This window comes from Leptidea sinapis, chromosome 24 (assembly GCF_905404315.1).
Source record: "Leptidea sinapis chromosome 24, ilLepSina1.1, whole genome shotgun sequence".
In the NCBI taxonomy this organism is placed as follows: Eukaryota; Metazoa; Arthropoda; class Insecta; order Lepidoptera; family Pieridae; genus Leptidea; species Leptidea sinapis.
In genome coordinates, this window is record NC_066288.1 from 1,847,736 (window position 1) to 1,864,644 (window position 16,909).

The window sequence follows — 16,909 nt, forward strand, 5'->3', positions numbered from 1 at the left end:
GCATATTTAAGGCAAAGAGTAAGCAGAAAACATGCAAACATGGTGTTTTTAGACAAGTTTTGTGGTGAAACTATAGCATTTCAAGCAATGAACACTACTTAATCCTGTTACACATATCCCTAAGTCTTATTTGTAGGTTGCTTATGCTTGCTGTTGGTTATAGTTAACACTGCCGAGCCTTTTTGAATTACTACTTTTCTTTGAAGCTAAACAAGTTTTTTGGCATGGCGTGACGCACTTTTTTGGTACTTCTCTCATAAAAGTTATTCTTATAGCCTGTACTTTTTTGTGTAGGTTCATTTATTCAGATTAGAAGGTGGATAACGAGGATTGTAAGCACATAAACTGTTTTCCACGCAAGAATTTTGAAAATATTGGCTTTGTTACATAGATGGCGGGCCGGCAGCGGTGAACTCATATCGTTAAAGGTCGCTGGCATTTAGGCCTTAAGGCCGGCGGTATCACCAAACGAAGCCTTCAGCTTTCTAACTAATTAATTAAAATAAGTAAAACACAAGGACACATTTTCTTTGTTGGTTGCTGTAATACCATGCCCCGTACAAATAAAGTAGGCTAATGCAAAGAATTGTTTTAAATATAAATATGTAATAATCGAGTTTATATTTTAAAATTTTCTTTTATGAAGTTACTACTTCAATTAATTTTATTAACTCTCGAAAAAATTAAGAAGTCGGTGTACTCCAAAACTGGTAGGTATGTATTGCAACGTTTTTATGATCTTATCTCTTAAGCAATTCTATTTTCGTATCCGGAATTATGATTTAAAATTGTGCATTCTTTCCAGATATAAAAGTCATGATATTGACGTTTCGTTCTCTTCATGAGTTGGTATGTGTAACATTGAACGAGTGTTATATTGACTATACGACCGCTTACAACTTTGCCTAATGCATCGCTAATTGCATTGCATTGCTAATTGCATCGGATTGTGTTACAATTCTAAACACAGAACACATGGGTTCTATTTTAATTCGAATTCATTACTCAAAATAAAAGTTCACATCAAAATTAACAAATATTATATTCTGGTATTCATGTGACTTAAGTAAAAACTGTTATTATGATATTACAAACAGGCACTTCGATTTTCTTTTCTCGCCACAAGGTCTGTTAAAGTAATGCATTAACTTTTATGTCGTTATGTAAACTTAATAAAACTTTTATGTATTTAATTGAAATCTCTGCATTAAATAAAAACATTAAAGTGAATGTACGCATTGTTTCTATAGGACATTTAGACAATGAATGTGATTAGTTTAGTGACTCAATGTTGGCGGGTCGTTTAGAGGAGGCCATGTCTTCAAAAACCAGACCATAAATTGTTGTCCAAGAGGTTCAGATCCGGGCTAGATAGCCTTGTGACTAAGTGCAGAGTCTTCCTGGAAAGCCCCATGCAACTTTTTTAAACAGTAATAAATACCCTTTTTAAGAAGAGGTTTCACAAAAAGACATACGACAGTCTCTTGAAAAGTACACTTTAGCTGAAGTCTCAACTCCTTTTTCACAAAAACACCATCAAACCATGTCTGACGCAGGACCACGTTATACTTTTTCGAAAACTCGTGAAGCTTATTTGGGCTTGAAGCTATGAGGGATAAAAGGATATTTCTACACTTTTCCCTTTGGTCCTATCGGGACCCGATAAGCATCATCTTCCAGTGATACAAATTTTAATAAGAAAATTGTATTTATGGGCAGACTATTAATTATTATTTTTACGGAATTAATAGATGTTCGATCAGCAAGAATACACACAAGTAGTTTTTTTTTGTTTATTAATACATAAACGCAATTAAATCAACAAAAGATGTCGGTTAACAGTGAAACCAAAAATAACTCATATTCAAAGAGAATAAATACAATAGAAACCAGGTTAATAACGTTCTATTATGAATCTTGAACGAACACAGAGTAATAAAGGTCGAGGTGGCTAAACAAGGTGAATATCTATTGGAGATCTACAAGAAAAAGAAATCAACATCCTTAGTTGTCCCTGTCAAGGAAGTATAAAAACTGCTCTCATATCTGCTAGACGAGCAAAAACTTGTTTCCAATTAATAATATGTTAGGAATAATAAAAGTAAGTTAAGCACTTCATACTATCAACATTCCCGATCGTCATTAAAATCTACAAAATCACGCAATTTTTTGTTTTGTTACGTTATTTTTTAATGTAGGCAATTAAATAATGATAAGGTTCAAGTTAGAATAACGATAATAGTTCTAATTATTGAGGGAAAAAAAACGCCACTTAAAAATGATAATAACATATACAGCTGGGAATAAAATAAGTAAGTATATAAGCATATTGGCTGATTACATAATATGTTTTCGTGTTAAAGTTATTAATAATCTCAAGAAAAACTTTTCAGCTCTTACTAACATATCATTTCACGCAATTGGTAATAATTGACTAAACTCAAAACAACGTGTTTTATTTATTTATTAAAGTAATCAACAGCGTACACAACAATTATTTTTACAATCCTAATCTAGGTTTTACATAAAGCCACGAAAGATTACATAAATTTTAAATTATCAATTAATTATCAAAAGAAATCATGTATTAAGAGAATAGACTTGAAAAATAATATAATATACTAACAAATAAAAGATTACAAGAGCGTGTATGTGTGTGTGAGAGAGAGAGAGAGAGAGGGGGAAGTTGTTTTATTATTTCGGCTTTTAACTTCATTTCTGTGAAATACATCAAACTCAGCGTACTCTTAATTATAAGTTCGTGACAGACGCGGAGTTATGGAATTGCATATATGCATGGCATAATTTGTATTAGATTTAGGATCATGCAAAAGGCGCGTGTGACGCGATCTTTTCATAAGTATCGTTAATATATCCATTTCAATAGAAACTTTATTATAACTTATAATGGACACCTGATAAGAGATAAGCATGGCTGTATCTGTTCAAAGATTGATACAATTAGATGTATTTAGCCATAATTGTATTACGCGACCATATTCATTGCCATTCCCCAATACATTTCGAAAGAATAGATTAAATACTCATAATAAATTACTCTTCGGTATTTATTGGATAAGGTACAATTATGTCTTATTACCGCTATTAAAATGCACGTACAATACGAGTCAACCTTCGAAACCTTTTATTCAAGCTATACAATGAATTAATTCGATATAGATTTTACTATTGTACTAAACTTTTAAGTATTTTCAATAATTAATGCCTACATAATATATATGTAAATATATTATATATTGATATAGCATTAATTTTATTCCATTGCAAGGAATTGTGAGTATTAAATACGTTTGATGAAGCTAAGATTGTACGTTTTGGAATATGTGTATTCGGTTTCATTGCTTACATTTCTTACAAGTATAATTTTTGTTTGTAATAGCATTTAAAAACAACTTTTTGAAGTTATACTTCTTTAGGCACGTTATGAAAAAATGATGAGAGTGAAACTAAGATGTGCGCGCATAACTGTAACACAAAACTAACAGATTGAAGTTGGTTATTAAAATATGTCTTTTAAACATTGACAATTAACAATTATTGACATTATGACAAATTACATTGATTGTTTGTTTTTTTGGTTTTTTCGTCCATTATAAGAACAGGCAACGGGCTCAAGCCAATATTCCGTATTCTATAATTTATTTCACGATTATTACAATATTGCTCTTTCTACAAAGGAAGAATAGCACGACAAATAAATAATTTCAAGGATTTGTTTGTTACCACACTTTTTATGCAAGATAAGATAGGTATTTGATATAAGCCATTTGTAACTGTAAACACCCAATTTATTAAATATCTGAAGTTGTATTTATCCCACGGTCTAGGCCAGCCTTATTACCCTGAAAATACAACACATTTTGTCGGTTACGTTCAAGTCTCGGCAAGCAGGGTAACCAGTTCTGTCTTACTATCAAGTGATATATTAAACTTGAAAGGATATGAATTCAGTATCTGATGGCGAACTCGAGAACACAAAGAACACCTATGAGCCTGATATATTATCATAAATATTGTTATTATCGAAATGGAACGGTTTCTTCACCTTCACTTTTATAGTATAATGATGGCTCGGTCGTACTGCAGGAAGTTTTTAACGTAAATGTCTATAAGAGATCGCGATCTCATATATATCTTAACAGAAACATATTTAAGGCTCGTGTACATTTGGTAGGTGGAATGATTAACGATGTGATAAGTTTGGTGCAAACATTCTTAAGGGGTCAAATACCTACGGTTAATTTCTGGCGTAATATCGTTTTTTATTTATACTACCAACATACATATACGTACCAACCTTTAAAGAATTTATCTAAAGAAACTACTGTATGAAATGACGCTGGTGGCTTGGGCACGGGAAAGGCCGCTGGTGTGGGACGCGACTTGCGTCGACACTCTGGCTCCTTCTCGTGCCAAATTACGTCAGTTGGTGCTGGGGCTGCTGCTTCAACTGCCGAAGACGGCAAACGCCGCAAATATGTTGGTCTCAGTCAGTCATACACCTTTGTGCCGTGGTGTCGAGACACTAGGCCCGTGGGGCCCAGAGGCGCGGAGAATGTTCAAAATACTATCTTCGCGCCTCAATTAGGCTACTGGAAACCCAAGCGCTGGCAGCTATCTCGGTCAACGGATCAGCCTAGCTATCCAACGCGGAAATGCTGCCAGTATTTTTGGTACGCTTCCACGTAATGATAGTTTTAATTTTATGTAGTCATAGTATTGTAAATATAGTTATAAGATTTCTTTTAAGATTACTTGTTTCTTACAATGGACTGTATTATCGTTCACAATATTATTTCTTAGGGGCAAGCCTTTATCCAGCAGTGGACTGCCGCTGAAGTGATGATGATTGATGATGATAATGGTAATCATAATGTTGTTGAGAAAATTTATTTTTTATTTTTAATTACCTTGTATTAAAATACATACTAATACGTATATTTATGTTAGAAGCCGGGTTTTTTTTGTAAACTCATTTTATTTTAAACTGAGAGTTATCTAACGCGACAACTCAGTAAGGAACATTTGCATAATAAATACTACAAGTAGAACTAGCAAGTAAGTATGTGTCTGTCAGGCAAAAAGAGCACCTGTGACCTGTACCTAGAGGTCAATGAGCACCTTTATATTCGATACATCTGTCTGGTGTGAAGCCATTGCCACCTACCCCGCCTAAACCCCAAAGGGTCGAATGTAGTATTAATACAATAAGCAATCATTATTCTTAAAATGTTTAACTACAGTTGGGAGAAAGGAGCTCAAACTAGGTAGAACCTGTGCTATGAGTCTTCTGGTAATGTATAGGTAGTGTTATGTAATTACATAATTGCATTTTAATAGCAATAGATAGAATATTGATTAAACCACTACAATTACCCAAACAAAGTAATAATTAGTTATTATAATGCGGGCCGTGTGTGTTGCCAGTGATGACTTACGGTACCTACACAGTCATGGTCGCTAACTATGGGCCTTATGAGAAACCTCATGGTCGCTCAGAGGGCAATAGAGAGGGCTATGTTCGGAGTTTCCCTGCGAGATCGAATCAGAAATGAGGAGATCCGTAGGAGAACCAAAGTAACCGACATATTCCGAACGATTGCGAAACTGAAGTGGCAGTGGGCAGGGCACATAGTTCGACGGACAGATGGCCGTTGGGGCAGTAAAGTCCTCGAATGGCGACCACGTACCGGAAGACGCAGTGTTGGCAGGCCCTCCAAAAGATGGACCGACGATCTGGTCTAGATCGCCGGAATAAGTTGGATGAGGGCAGCGCAGGACCGATCGTCGTGGAAATTTTTGGGGGAGGCCTTTGTCCAGCAGTGGACTTTTTCCGGCTGATGATAATGATAACGCAGGCAATACAATTACAATCTTAAGAAAGGTAATTTTTGTATATAGATATACATAATACATACATATAGTTCAGCACTCTCGTTTCACGACAATTCCAGCAATCCTAAACACGGCTTGGAATCTTGGCTTTATTAAGAAGATCCAATCCTTCCGGCTTCTTCATCAGATCTGTTCTATGGTACTATTTTCATAAGAACCCATGAAATTATGTTGGTTCTAATTGCTTCACTTTCTTGTAAAATATTAGCCGTCCGTAAAATACCATGCTTTTAAAAACATAACTTGTAAAAACAACCAAGTCTCGCAACTCAATTCTTTTACCGTCATAAGTTGTGAGACCCACGTAGGTAATGTTAGTCAATTTATTCAGTGCCAACTTAAGGGTCCTCCTGTATTACGTAATCAGCTAACCTAACAACATCTTATGGTAACCATTTCAATATTAAAAATATTTTATGTTATAGCACCAGGCTGTTGATAGGTATCTACAATGAGTCCTTCTCTGTTTGTGACGGTTACAGAAAATATTTACTTACGTACAAGAAAAGTCTTACTGTAGAGCAAAATTTATACAAGCAGAATGTCCGAGTTTATGCTCGAGTTAAAGCTCAATAGAAGATTCTCAAACAAAAGCGGAGCTCAACGTGGGCAGTATCGCTGATGGTTTGGTGGGGCGCAAGCTATCAAGAGTGGCTTAGCCGTATTTTGTGATAAAGATGTCAAAACATCGGCACAGATGTATCAAGATACGATTGTTGAGAATGTGGCTATAAACGCTCTTAACAACAGCATGTTTCACAACTAAGAAACGTTTAAAGGATTAAACGGCAATGGAGATCATTTTGAAAGAGCTTCGTATATTTTAATTATGTTCTTGTTTATTTTCAGTTGCGATCAGTTTTATTCATCTTAACATATTTATATAAACAATCCACAGTATTTTATATACATGTTGTATAAACTAAGAGACTTCAGAAATTAATGTTTTATGCAATCTATCTTCGCAATTCAATAGGGATACTGGAAGCCCAAACGCTGGCAGCTATTTCAGTCTACGGATCAGCCTTTCCAGCGCGGAAAGGCTGCCAGTATTCTTGGTACCTACACTTTCCCGTAATGATAGTTTTAATTAGTGTTGAAAATATATTTATAAGGTTTATGCAATACAACAAAAATATTTTTTCCTTGCAACATAATATATCTACACAACTCTATATCTCTTGATCAACACTACTGATAAAAAAATTGAATATTAAGAAACTGAAATAGTTTGTACTTTTATAAAGTATTCATAATAGAGGCCGCGACTAGTAAGTAGTAATTATACAAGGAAGTGTTACCTAGACTCGTTTCCCCTGCCCGTACCTACCTTGTGCGGACGTAAATACTTCGTAAGTTTTAATATCACTGTGACATTTATAACTTTATATTTGTCATTGAAATAACTCATACCCTAATTAAGTTTAGTACTTCAAGTTAAATTATTTCACAAAATAAATTACAAGCAGTTTAGTACACCATATCAATAAATAATATTTGATGATGTTCATAAGGTTTTACGATACGATTTCTTTGATAAGAGTTATGTTTGATTGTTAGTGCGCGGATTTATTTTGTTGCGTTTTATTATTACGTAAATTTGCAATTGAAACGTTAAATCCGTTTGTTGTATTCATTGTAAATTATCGGCTTATAACGGGTTGTAGATTCAATCTTGGCTGAAATAGGTTTTAACAAATGCTTATGTGCTGGTGGGTTGTTTCTGATGGCAACCTAGCATTGTACATTAAACATTAACCCCTTTATTCATAATGGTCCGCTAACTTTAAACAGCCGCTTAGGAGTGTTTTTTCTAATTCTGGCTTAGGTCAATAGAAGAAGACAGAGTGAGAATTAGCAATGCTTTAAGTTAGCAGACTATTATGAATAAGGGGGTAAATAGAGTATCGTGCCGTATGAAACGTACCCACATTCCACGTTAGTAGTAGGTACTAAATGTTGGGTATTGATGAGAAGTTAATTCGAAATATTAAATATAATTATATGATAATGACGACATTGATGTAAAGGTGCTGATCGACTTGAGCACTTGATTCACTTGTAATGATTGAGCAAACTAAGAAATTTAAAGCTCACAAAAATATAATGTAGCGTTTTTTTATTATATACTATGTATTTATATATATTTTCGCGAGTTTTGCATTAAATGCAGACCTACACTTCTATTTCGACAAACCAAATTAGTTTGCCGCCATCTCATCTTACTTTTTATAATTTTAGATATAGATGTAAAGCCCGAAAGTATGTAATAATAATGTATGTAAGTATAAATACAGCGCACACGCCTTCGTGAAAAATATACACGTCATTTACTAGAGCATCCGTTACAATGACCGCGACAATATTTTTAGCGATGTTTGGCTTTGTTCGACATAATAATATTGAAACACTTTTCACACAAATTATCTTGCCCCAAGTTAACCATATATAGCCTGTGTTATGGGGTACAAGACAATGATATATTTAATACAATATACTTACTTAAACATACATAAATATAAATAAAACATCCATGACTCGGAAACAAACATCCATATTCATCATATAATAAAACTTTAATACATAATATTCCTATGTACGCGTGGCGTAGATTAACCCCCTTATTCATAATAGTCTGCTAACTTATAGCATTGCTCACTCTGTCTTCTTCTATTGACCTAAGTCAGAATGAGAAAAAACACTCCTTAGCGGCTATTTAAAGTTAGCGGACCATTATGAATAAGGGGGTAATTGTATACTAAAAGTTGATTATTGTTAGTATTAACAATTAGTTATTTTAAAGTGACATCCCTCACTCCTGCGATTAATTATACAAATTAAATATGTTTGTACCGTCCGGATGGAACCCGAGAGATCGCGGGTTTGAAAACCGCATCATACATAAGTTTTGGTTATAATACTTTTAAAAAGTATTCTAAAATAGTTTCATTTGTATTTTACATGGGGCAGCTTCATTGCTGATAGAATCAGAATCAGAATATCTTTATCCAATAAAATCTCGAGGATCACATTGAATCGTCACAAAATCAATTATTCTAATATACAAAAATACAAAGTTGTATCCATAATTATACTATTGCACTATATAATACAAAAACTAGTCATAGCTCTACACCTGTTTACAAGAACCTAAGGTATTGTCAAGCTGTCATTGCGAGATGGAGCGACATCTGGCCAAGCTATCTTGGCATTTATAAACAATGTTTGTTCAGGTAAATTATTAATTTTGTTTGTTTGTTGAATTACCAACCAGATTTCAAAGTAATCATCGTGTTTTTTATAAACTAAATTATTATGTTGTGTAACATTAAAGGTACTCATATTATTCCAACACAATATGACATTAAAAATTTAAAAATAATAAAAGTGAAAATGTAAACAACAAAAACATAAAGACAAACCAACAAATAATAAAGCAAGATTAAAAACCGGATTATGTAATAAAGAATATGCCAGTCTTATTTATTGTTACCAAGTGAATGTCAAACAATTTATTATCACAACGAATATGGTTTGAAACCACAACTTGAAATCCTCATTTATTTATTTCCGATTTAAATCAAGCATAATCGTGGTGGAGCTGCATGGTAAAGAATTATCCCCTTATTCTGTAATAGTCTGCTAACTTTAAGCATTGCTAATTCTCACTCTGTCTTTTTCTTTGACCTAAGTCAGAATTAGAAAAAACACTCCTAAGCGGCTGTTTAAAGTTAGCGGACCATTATGAATAAGGGGGTTAGAGTAATGTAAGATGAAAGAATGATACATGATGTCTAGCGAAGCAGGCAGTAAAATTTAATTAAAAATGGATGCCGGGTACCATCTTGCGTTCAAAATAATTGTTCCAGAAATATGCCTAGCTACAATAGTAATAGCAGAGCAAAGATGTAAAAGATGTAAATGTTCATAAAACAACGTAAAGAAGTATTCGGTACATAGGTACTCTAACCTTTTGTACGAATAATGAAGTATAATATTAAGTTCGGAATAAAATGAACAAACACTCACAAAAAACAGTATTTTATATTTTTTGATGTTTAAAAAACATAAGTTGGAGCTTCTAGCACATTGGTTGGTAACTGGTGCTGGCTGCTCCTAGGAAGTATCAAAAGTGGTCTGAGCAGACCGGTCTTCAATAGAAATAAATGGGGAAACTAGACCTCTTCTTCTTTAACTCTTCTTTCTTATGACATTTGAAGACCGTATATCCGAATTATTGAACCCGTTCGAAAGAATTCTTCGCAGGCAAATTAACAAATCTTAAAAAAAATTAACCTTAGACTCAGTGGCACAAGTCATGCAACACCTGAATAAATATTATCTGAATCGTTTGATATTTCAAACTTGATTGTCTAATCGAAAAAAAGAACACCCTATCGGGGAATCTTTAATAACACCTTGAACGCTCAAAGTTGCAGAAGAGGTTGTAGGCCGGGAAACTCAAAAGAAATTATTTAATAACTTAATTGATAGGATATAAAGAAGTTCGTTTTTTATGAAAATAAAGGGACGAGACGTGCAGGACGTTCAGCTGATGGTAATTGATACGCCCCGCCCATTACAATGCAGTGCCGCTCAGGATTCTTGAAAAACCCAAAAATTCTGAGTGGCACTACAATTGCGCTCGTCACCTTGAGACATAAGATATTAAGTCTCATATGCCCAGTAATTTCACTAGCTAGGGCACCCTTCAGATCGGAACACGGCTTACTCATTACTGCTTCACGGCAGAAAAAGGCGCCGTCGTGGTACCCATAATCTAGCCGGCATCCTGTGCAAAGAACCCACTCCCACTTGTACAAGTCCTTATATTGCATTACTATTTGATGAATCTACCGACGCGGACATTTCGCAATGTTGTCATTTATTTATATTTATTAGTTTTTTGATGACAATTAAGGGAACTTAAAGAGGAGTTTCTATTTTCTCAAGAACTTGATACGCACGCTACAGATGTTATAGATCATTATATGAAGATACATGGACTTATGTGGGGATGGCTTGCAGGCCTTTGTACAGACATTTGTCCTGCTGTGCTTGGTTCCCGCTTTTGTCTTACAGCAATGATAAAAACCAAAAAACTATTTACAATTACGATGCACCTCGGTATTCAATGCTGCCAAGTCATTCCAGAATGCTTTGCTTTGACGATGAAAACAGCTGCAAAAGTAGAGTTAAATTCATTAAAAATAGCACTCAAACCTCTGTCTCAAACTCTGCTTTTCCAAACAGAAGTGAAAGTAAAGGAGAAATACAGAAGAACATGAATACTACATTTAAAAAACATATAACTTGTATTATATGATAAAAATATTCAGAAACTGATTTGCAATCTTTATATTGTAATAGTTTCTGATAAAATTCAAGGAGGGATTGTGATGCAACACGTCAGTATCTTAAATCTATTTAATTAGATTAATTATTATTTTATCAAAGTACATTCGAATCAGAGATTAATCTTGAAGAATTTTGGAAAGGCAATTTCCTTAGCAAAACTTCAAGAGATTGCTACTCATACGAGTACATACATTTATTTGTAATACGTTACTCGCTACTTATCTTTATTTTACACGCTTTTTAGTAACTTCACCAGTATGTATGTGTTTTTGTAACCAACTTATTTGGGCGCGATTTTTACCCATTGCGTTCAAACTTAGTAGATTGATCCAGGATCGATGACAATACATTAATTTGAATAAAAATATTCCATTTATTAATTTGCAAAAAAAACAAAAATAGATTTTTGTTATTTATTATTTATATAATTTTCATCTATCTTTCATTAAAATTCAACCATTATCTTTCACCGATTTATCTAATATTAGGAAATTTTCGAATACCAAAGAGAATATTGTGCTTTTTAGCGTGTTTTTATTAATTTTTTTAAAACTATTATTCATTAGACATATGCTATGTGACCTGGGGTTCTCGGCGATATACGCTAGGCTATGAGTAGGACTGAACGAAGGATATGTCGCAGGGATATGATAAAAACAGAGATTTGGTCAATTCCCTAAGTGATTTGATCAAATCACGGAAGATGTTAAAATAACAACAAGATTTTATCATTTCTCTGAACAAGTCTAGTGATTTGATCAAATACCAGAATTGGTTCGGTGAAAAGAAAGTGTTCTCCTGACTCTGTGGTGAAAATAGTGCCTGCAGATGAATATTAGAATATTATGTTATACTTCGTGAGACTCACCAATCGACGGCGGCAGAGATAAAATGCTATATGATTTGAAATCCAGATATTTAATTCCCACTTCTGTTTTATTGGAATTTTTGAAACTGTGTACGGTGAGTCAATCCAAAAAGAAATTCCTAAGAAAAGGTATCGTTGTTTGTCCAATTATATCTACTGATTTTAATCAGGCTGATTAACTTACAGTCAACCCCCGACAAAAGTTATAAATGGTTTTTCCATTACCAGGATCACGCAACAATATTCAGTTTTCTCCGACTAATGATTTCAAAAAGAGTGGCTGATACTGCAATCGATTGCATTTTACGGAACCAATTCTGGTATTTGACCAAATCACTAGATTTGTTGAGAGAAGTGATAAAATCTTGTTGTTATTTTAACATCTTCCGTGATTTGATCAAATCACTTAGGGAATTGACTAAATCTCTGTTTTTATCATATCCCTGCGACATATGATATACAATAAAAAAAATCACATTTAAATCTGTAACTGTATTTTGAATAATCTACTCTAAAGAAAATTAAACTACTGAGGGCTTTAACTAATTTTATTCGTTTTTTATATATACAGTCGTGGTCAACTAATTAGGGACACTCTCTAGTTAAACCAAATTGTGAATTTATTTTTTACTTTCCAACGAGCCTAAACAAGATTCCATACTTGTAAGTATAACTAGTAATTTATGTGACCGATTATATAAACAATAACAACTTCCTAAACATTAAACCTCTTTACAGTATAGCTGATAGATTATAATAGTGCTATTTATTCAAAAAATGCTTTTTTTTCTCCTATTGTTTCGTGGTAGTTTTGGCGGCAATCAAGATTGTAAGTTTTGAGAACTATTTTTAAGAAAAGTGGGCAAAAATAAAAGTTGCGATGCAACACTACGAAAAATCCTCATGAAGTTTGTCGAGCGTGGTTGGTCATACCGAAGGATAGAAGAATATTTAAATTGTTCAAAAACTATGGTATGCAATGCAGTACAACATTTCAGGCGCAACAACACAGCTTTAAATGTGCCCAAAAAAAGATCGAGAAAAACAACTCCGCAAAAAGATAGAATGATAACCAGGTTAGCTAAGAAAGACCCGTTTCTAGGCTCTGTTTAAAACACGAAGTGTTTGGGGCGGACGAAAGAGCCGGTGTATCAGCGAGGACCGTTAGACGACGTCTGGTAGAAGCAGGGTTGTTCGGAAGAGTGGCTCGCAAAGTACCGTTGTTGAAGAAAGAACATAGAAATGCACGTTTGACGTTTGCACGTAAATATGGACATTGGACCTACGCCCAATGGCCACATGTATTATTCTCTGACGAGACCAAGGTTAATTTGATTTCTTCAGATGGAAGGCAATACGTACGGCGTCCTTTAAAAGCGGAAATGAATGCAAGATTCACAAAAAAGCAGGTGAAACATGGCGGTGGAAACATTAAAATGTGGGGTTCATTTTCATTTAATTTCTCTTTCGATTGAATAATTAAGTAAAGAATAAGTATTGCAGGTGCTCATTATATAATATATCTACGATTTTTAACCGACTTCAGAAAGGAGGACGTTCCCAATTCGATCGGTATTTTTTTAAGTATGTACAATGATTACGCTGAGATTTATGATCCAATTTAATAGATGCCATTTGGTCCCATAAAAATTTTACATATATTGGCCAAGTAGATTTCATTAAACAAAAAAATGTTTTCGTGGATTGTGAATTGTAGTTTATGCACGGTTTTTTAGGAGTTTTCATTTAGGATGATTATATATTATTATTATTATTAACTAACACTAATAAGTAAAATTACGTTTAAAAAAACCGACTTCCTTCCTTTACTCACTTTAATTTAATACACATCTTATGCAAACCTTTACCTTTATTAATAGTAAAATACTATTTGTCTCAAGTTACTATGAGAGATTCAGAGACAGTGCAATGAGACAGCGACGTAGAGTAGAGAGAACGTGTAGTGACAGCTATTGGAAAAGGAAAGGTCAGGTGGTTTAGTCATGTAGAGGGAGGTTGGACGAGAGCTGATTGATTATATAAATTTAGAATGAGTAAGACTTAGAAATGAAGTAGGTAGATGATTCCTCTCGTGTTGCAAGAGATTGTGGGCGGCGGTGATCACTTAACAACAGGTGACCCGTACGCTCGTTTGACCTCCTATTCCATAAAAAAAAATGGTAGAGTTGAGAAACGTTGACTTAGCCATACATTTTGCGATCCGATTGGGAATATACTAAAAAGGACCAGTCAAGAGTATTAATCTAATGTGCTACCTATTGATAGGTTTGAAGTCGAAGTATTTTATTAATATTAATGTGTATTAAATTAAATTTTTACTAAGTTATTTTATAATTTATAGTTTTTGAAGTCGGTTTTTTTTAAACGTAGTTCTTAAAAAAAATATAATGTCAGTATATTACATACTTTTAACGTCTTTTGTATTTTATCAAATGTGAATTGTTAGTGCTTACATAGAATGCCATTTGCTGCTGGGGTTCGATTCCCGTTGAGAAAATTAAAACATTTTTAATGCCTCGGTATTCGATATGCTCAGAACGTTAGCTTTACAGGTGTAAGGGCGGTGAAGTGTGGTGTACTCATTTTGGCCTCGGTTTATGATCTTCCAAACACTGGATCGGAATTAATAAACGCTGAATGGGCAGTGCTACTAATGCACCGACGTAATGGGGGAGAGTAATTTCCTACTAACAAATAAATTGAACATTTCTTATTGCCTTTTATTGCCATTCACCAACTGTTACAAACAAAAGGGAAAATACACAAAATGACACAATAGACGTGGTATTAATTATAGTTTGATTCCTTTGGGTCGGGGATTGAGTAAGTGATTGTACAAGACCATAAATTTAATATTACTTTAATAATACTAGCAAGTTCATAATAACCTAAATAATTCAATCTCTGTAGTTATGAGCTTATAACCCCCAGGGAGAAAAATTTTATAGAACAATATTGTGCGGATTTATAAAGCTCCCAGTCACATCGCGCAGATCTCTCCAACAAAAAGCAGCCAAGTGCGAGTCGGACTCGCCCTTGAAGGGTTGCGTAGTAGCAAGTAACATAGCATAGCAAGTTCTTGTAATTCGTTGTAACTTTATATTTGAGATGATTGAATGAAAGGTAAATTGCGGTTTACGATTTATGACGTATTAAAAAAACTACTCACTAGATCTCGTTCAAACCAATTATCGGTGGTTGTTTATGCAAACATCATATATTTTTTTAAATTTTATCATTCTCGTATTTTAAAAGTTATAGGGGGAGGGTCCCCCCTCCCCTTTGGAAGCTCAAACTATTCAGTTTAGAAAAAATTACATTTGAAACCTTAATACCATTTTATATATTTATTTATAAATACCCCCCGTATGGGTTTTATGAAAAAATAAGTTTGAGTTTCAGTTCTAAGTATAAATAATACCTAAGGGAATGCCAAAATTTTTTTTTTCTATTTTTGTGTAAAAATGTTAATGAGGTTTACAAAAATGTAAACACCAATTTTCAACAGTATAGTTCGTATAGTTGCATAAAAAAGTGGCTGTGTCATACGAACGGACAGACAGACAGACATGATGAATCCATAAGGGTTCCGTGTTTTTGCTATTTGGCTACGGAACCCTAATAAATAGAGAGGCGGCGTATACTAAGTTTATTTTTCTGCAAATACTTTAAAAGAATAAAGAAATCTTACATCGAAGTTTTGGTTTCATTTCTGTTGGCAGACCTACGATGGCAATTAGATTACACGTTATCCATTAAATATTGAGACATATCCTGGAACACAGACCAATAATGTAACACACATTTCTCTGTGTAATTATGCAGCTATTTGTCCGTGAATCCTGATCTTGTGATAATTGAGACGCTTGTAAAGTTTCCATGTCGCTCGCTGTACTGAAGGTCGAGGTGTTAGGTGAGTGAGCGACATGGGTGGTAGGCGTACAGCAGTATCATGACTTTATCGCTCCATAAGTCATGTAAATGGTCCATTTGAAGCAGATTTACTTACATTATCTCATAAGTTACATGCAATATACGACAGACTTGATATGTTTATGTGTTGCTGTTAAGGAATTCATGTTTAATGATGTTTGAAGTGAAAAATGTTCTTGTAATTTGTTGAACCATTAAGTCTTATTATTATTTATAGTAATGCAAGTCTTTTCGACATAATTCTAGATTTATGATTGAATCACATTTGTCATATTAAAATAAATATACACTAGTTCAACTAGTAAAACTCTTAAATTAATCATAAAGAAATATTTTCAATATGCGTACCAAAAATAAAATCCAGGCACTTTTGATCCTCATTTCGCCACAGGCTTTTTACACTTAGGACTGACACGATTACTGTATTGATAACGACATGTCCACTGTAAAGGCGGTTATTGTAAAGAACATATCGAATGATCTATTTAATGTACAATTTACACATTATTAATGTAACGCTAGCCAATCCAGCGGCACTCAATCACAGTGTAAAACTAAGCGAATCTTCTAATTCTATGTTTCAAGAACTTCTAAGGTACTCGCTTCTAGTACACGTGTGCTCCGTTCGCGCGCCGAGTTTAACTATATCGTGGAACGGTAACTCCAATTGCTTGTGACCTTACAATTAACTATTTAATTCATGTAATGCACTTTCTTGCGAGCTAATGACGTATGAACTTACCGAGCTCTCGGCTGATATCAAATATGAGGTGCTGAGACTCGCAGCGCGTTGAGGTCATTCCTATGGCGGAG

The 16,909-nt window shown here is 34.0% G+C and overlaps 1 protein-coding gene across 1 annotated transcript in view; it reads right to left on the reverse strand.

The window, feature by feature from the left end:
* LOC126971611 (uncharacterized) overlaps positions 1–16,694 on the reverse strand; it is a 21,900-nt gene extending 5,206 nt beyond the window's left edge. Inside the window, exon 1 of the mRNA XM_050817963.1 lies at positions 16,445–16,694. Within this exon, the coding sequence (XP_050673920.1) occupies positions 16,445–16,477 (33 nt within the window). The 5' untranslated portion in view covers positions 16,478–16,694. The remainder of the gene's footprint in view (positions 1–16,444) is intronic.
* Between the last annotated feature and the right edge of the window lie 215 nt (positions 16,695–16,909).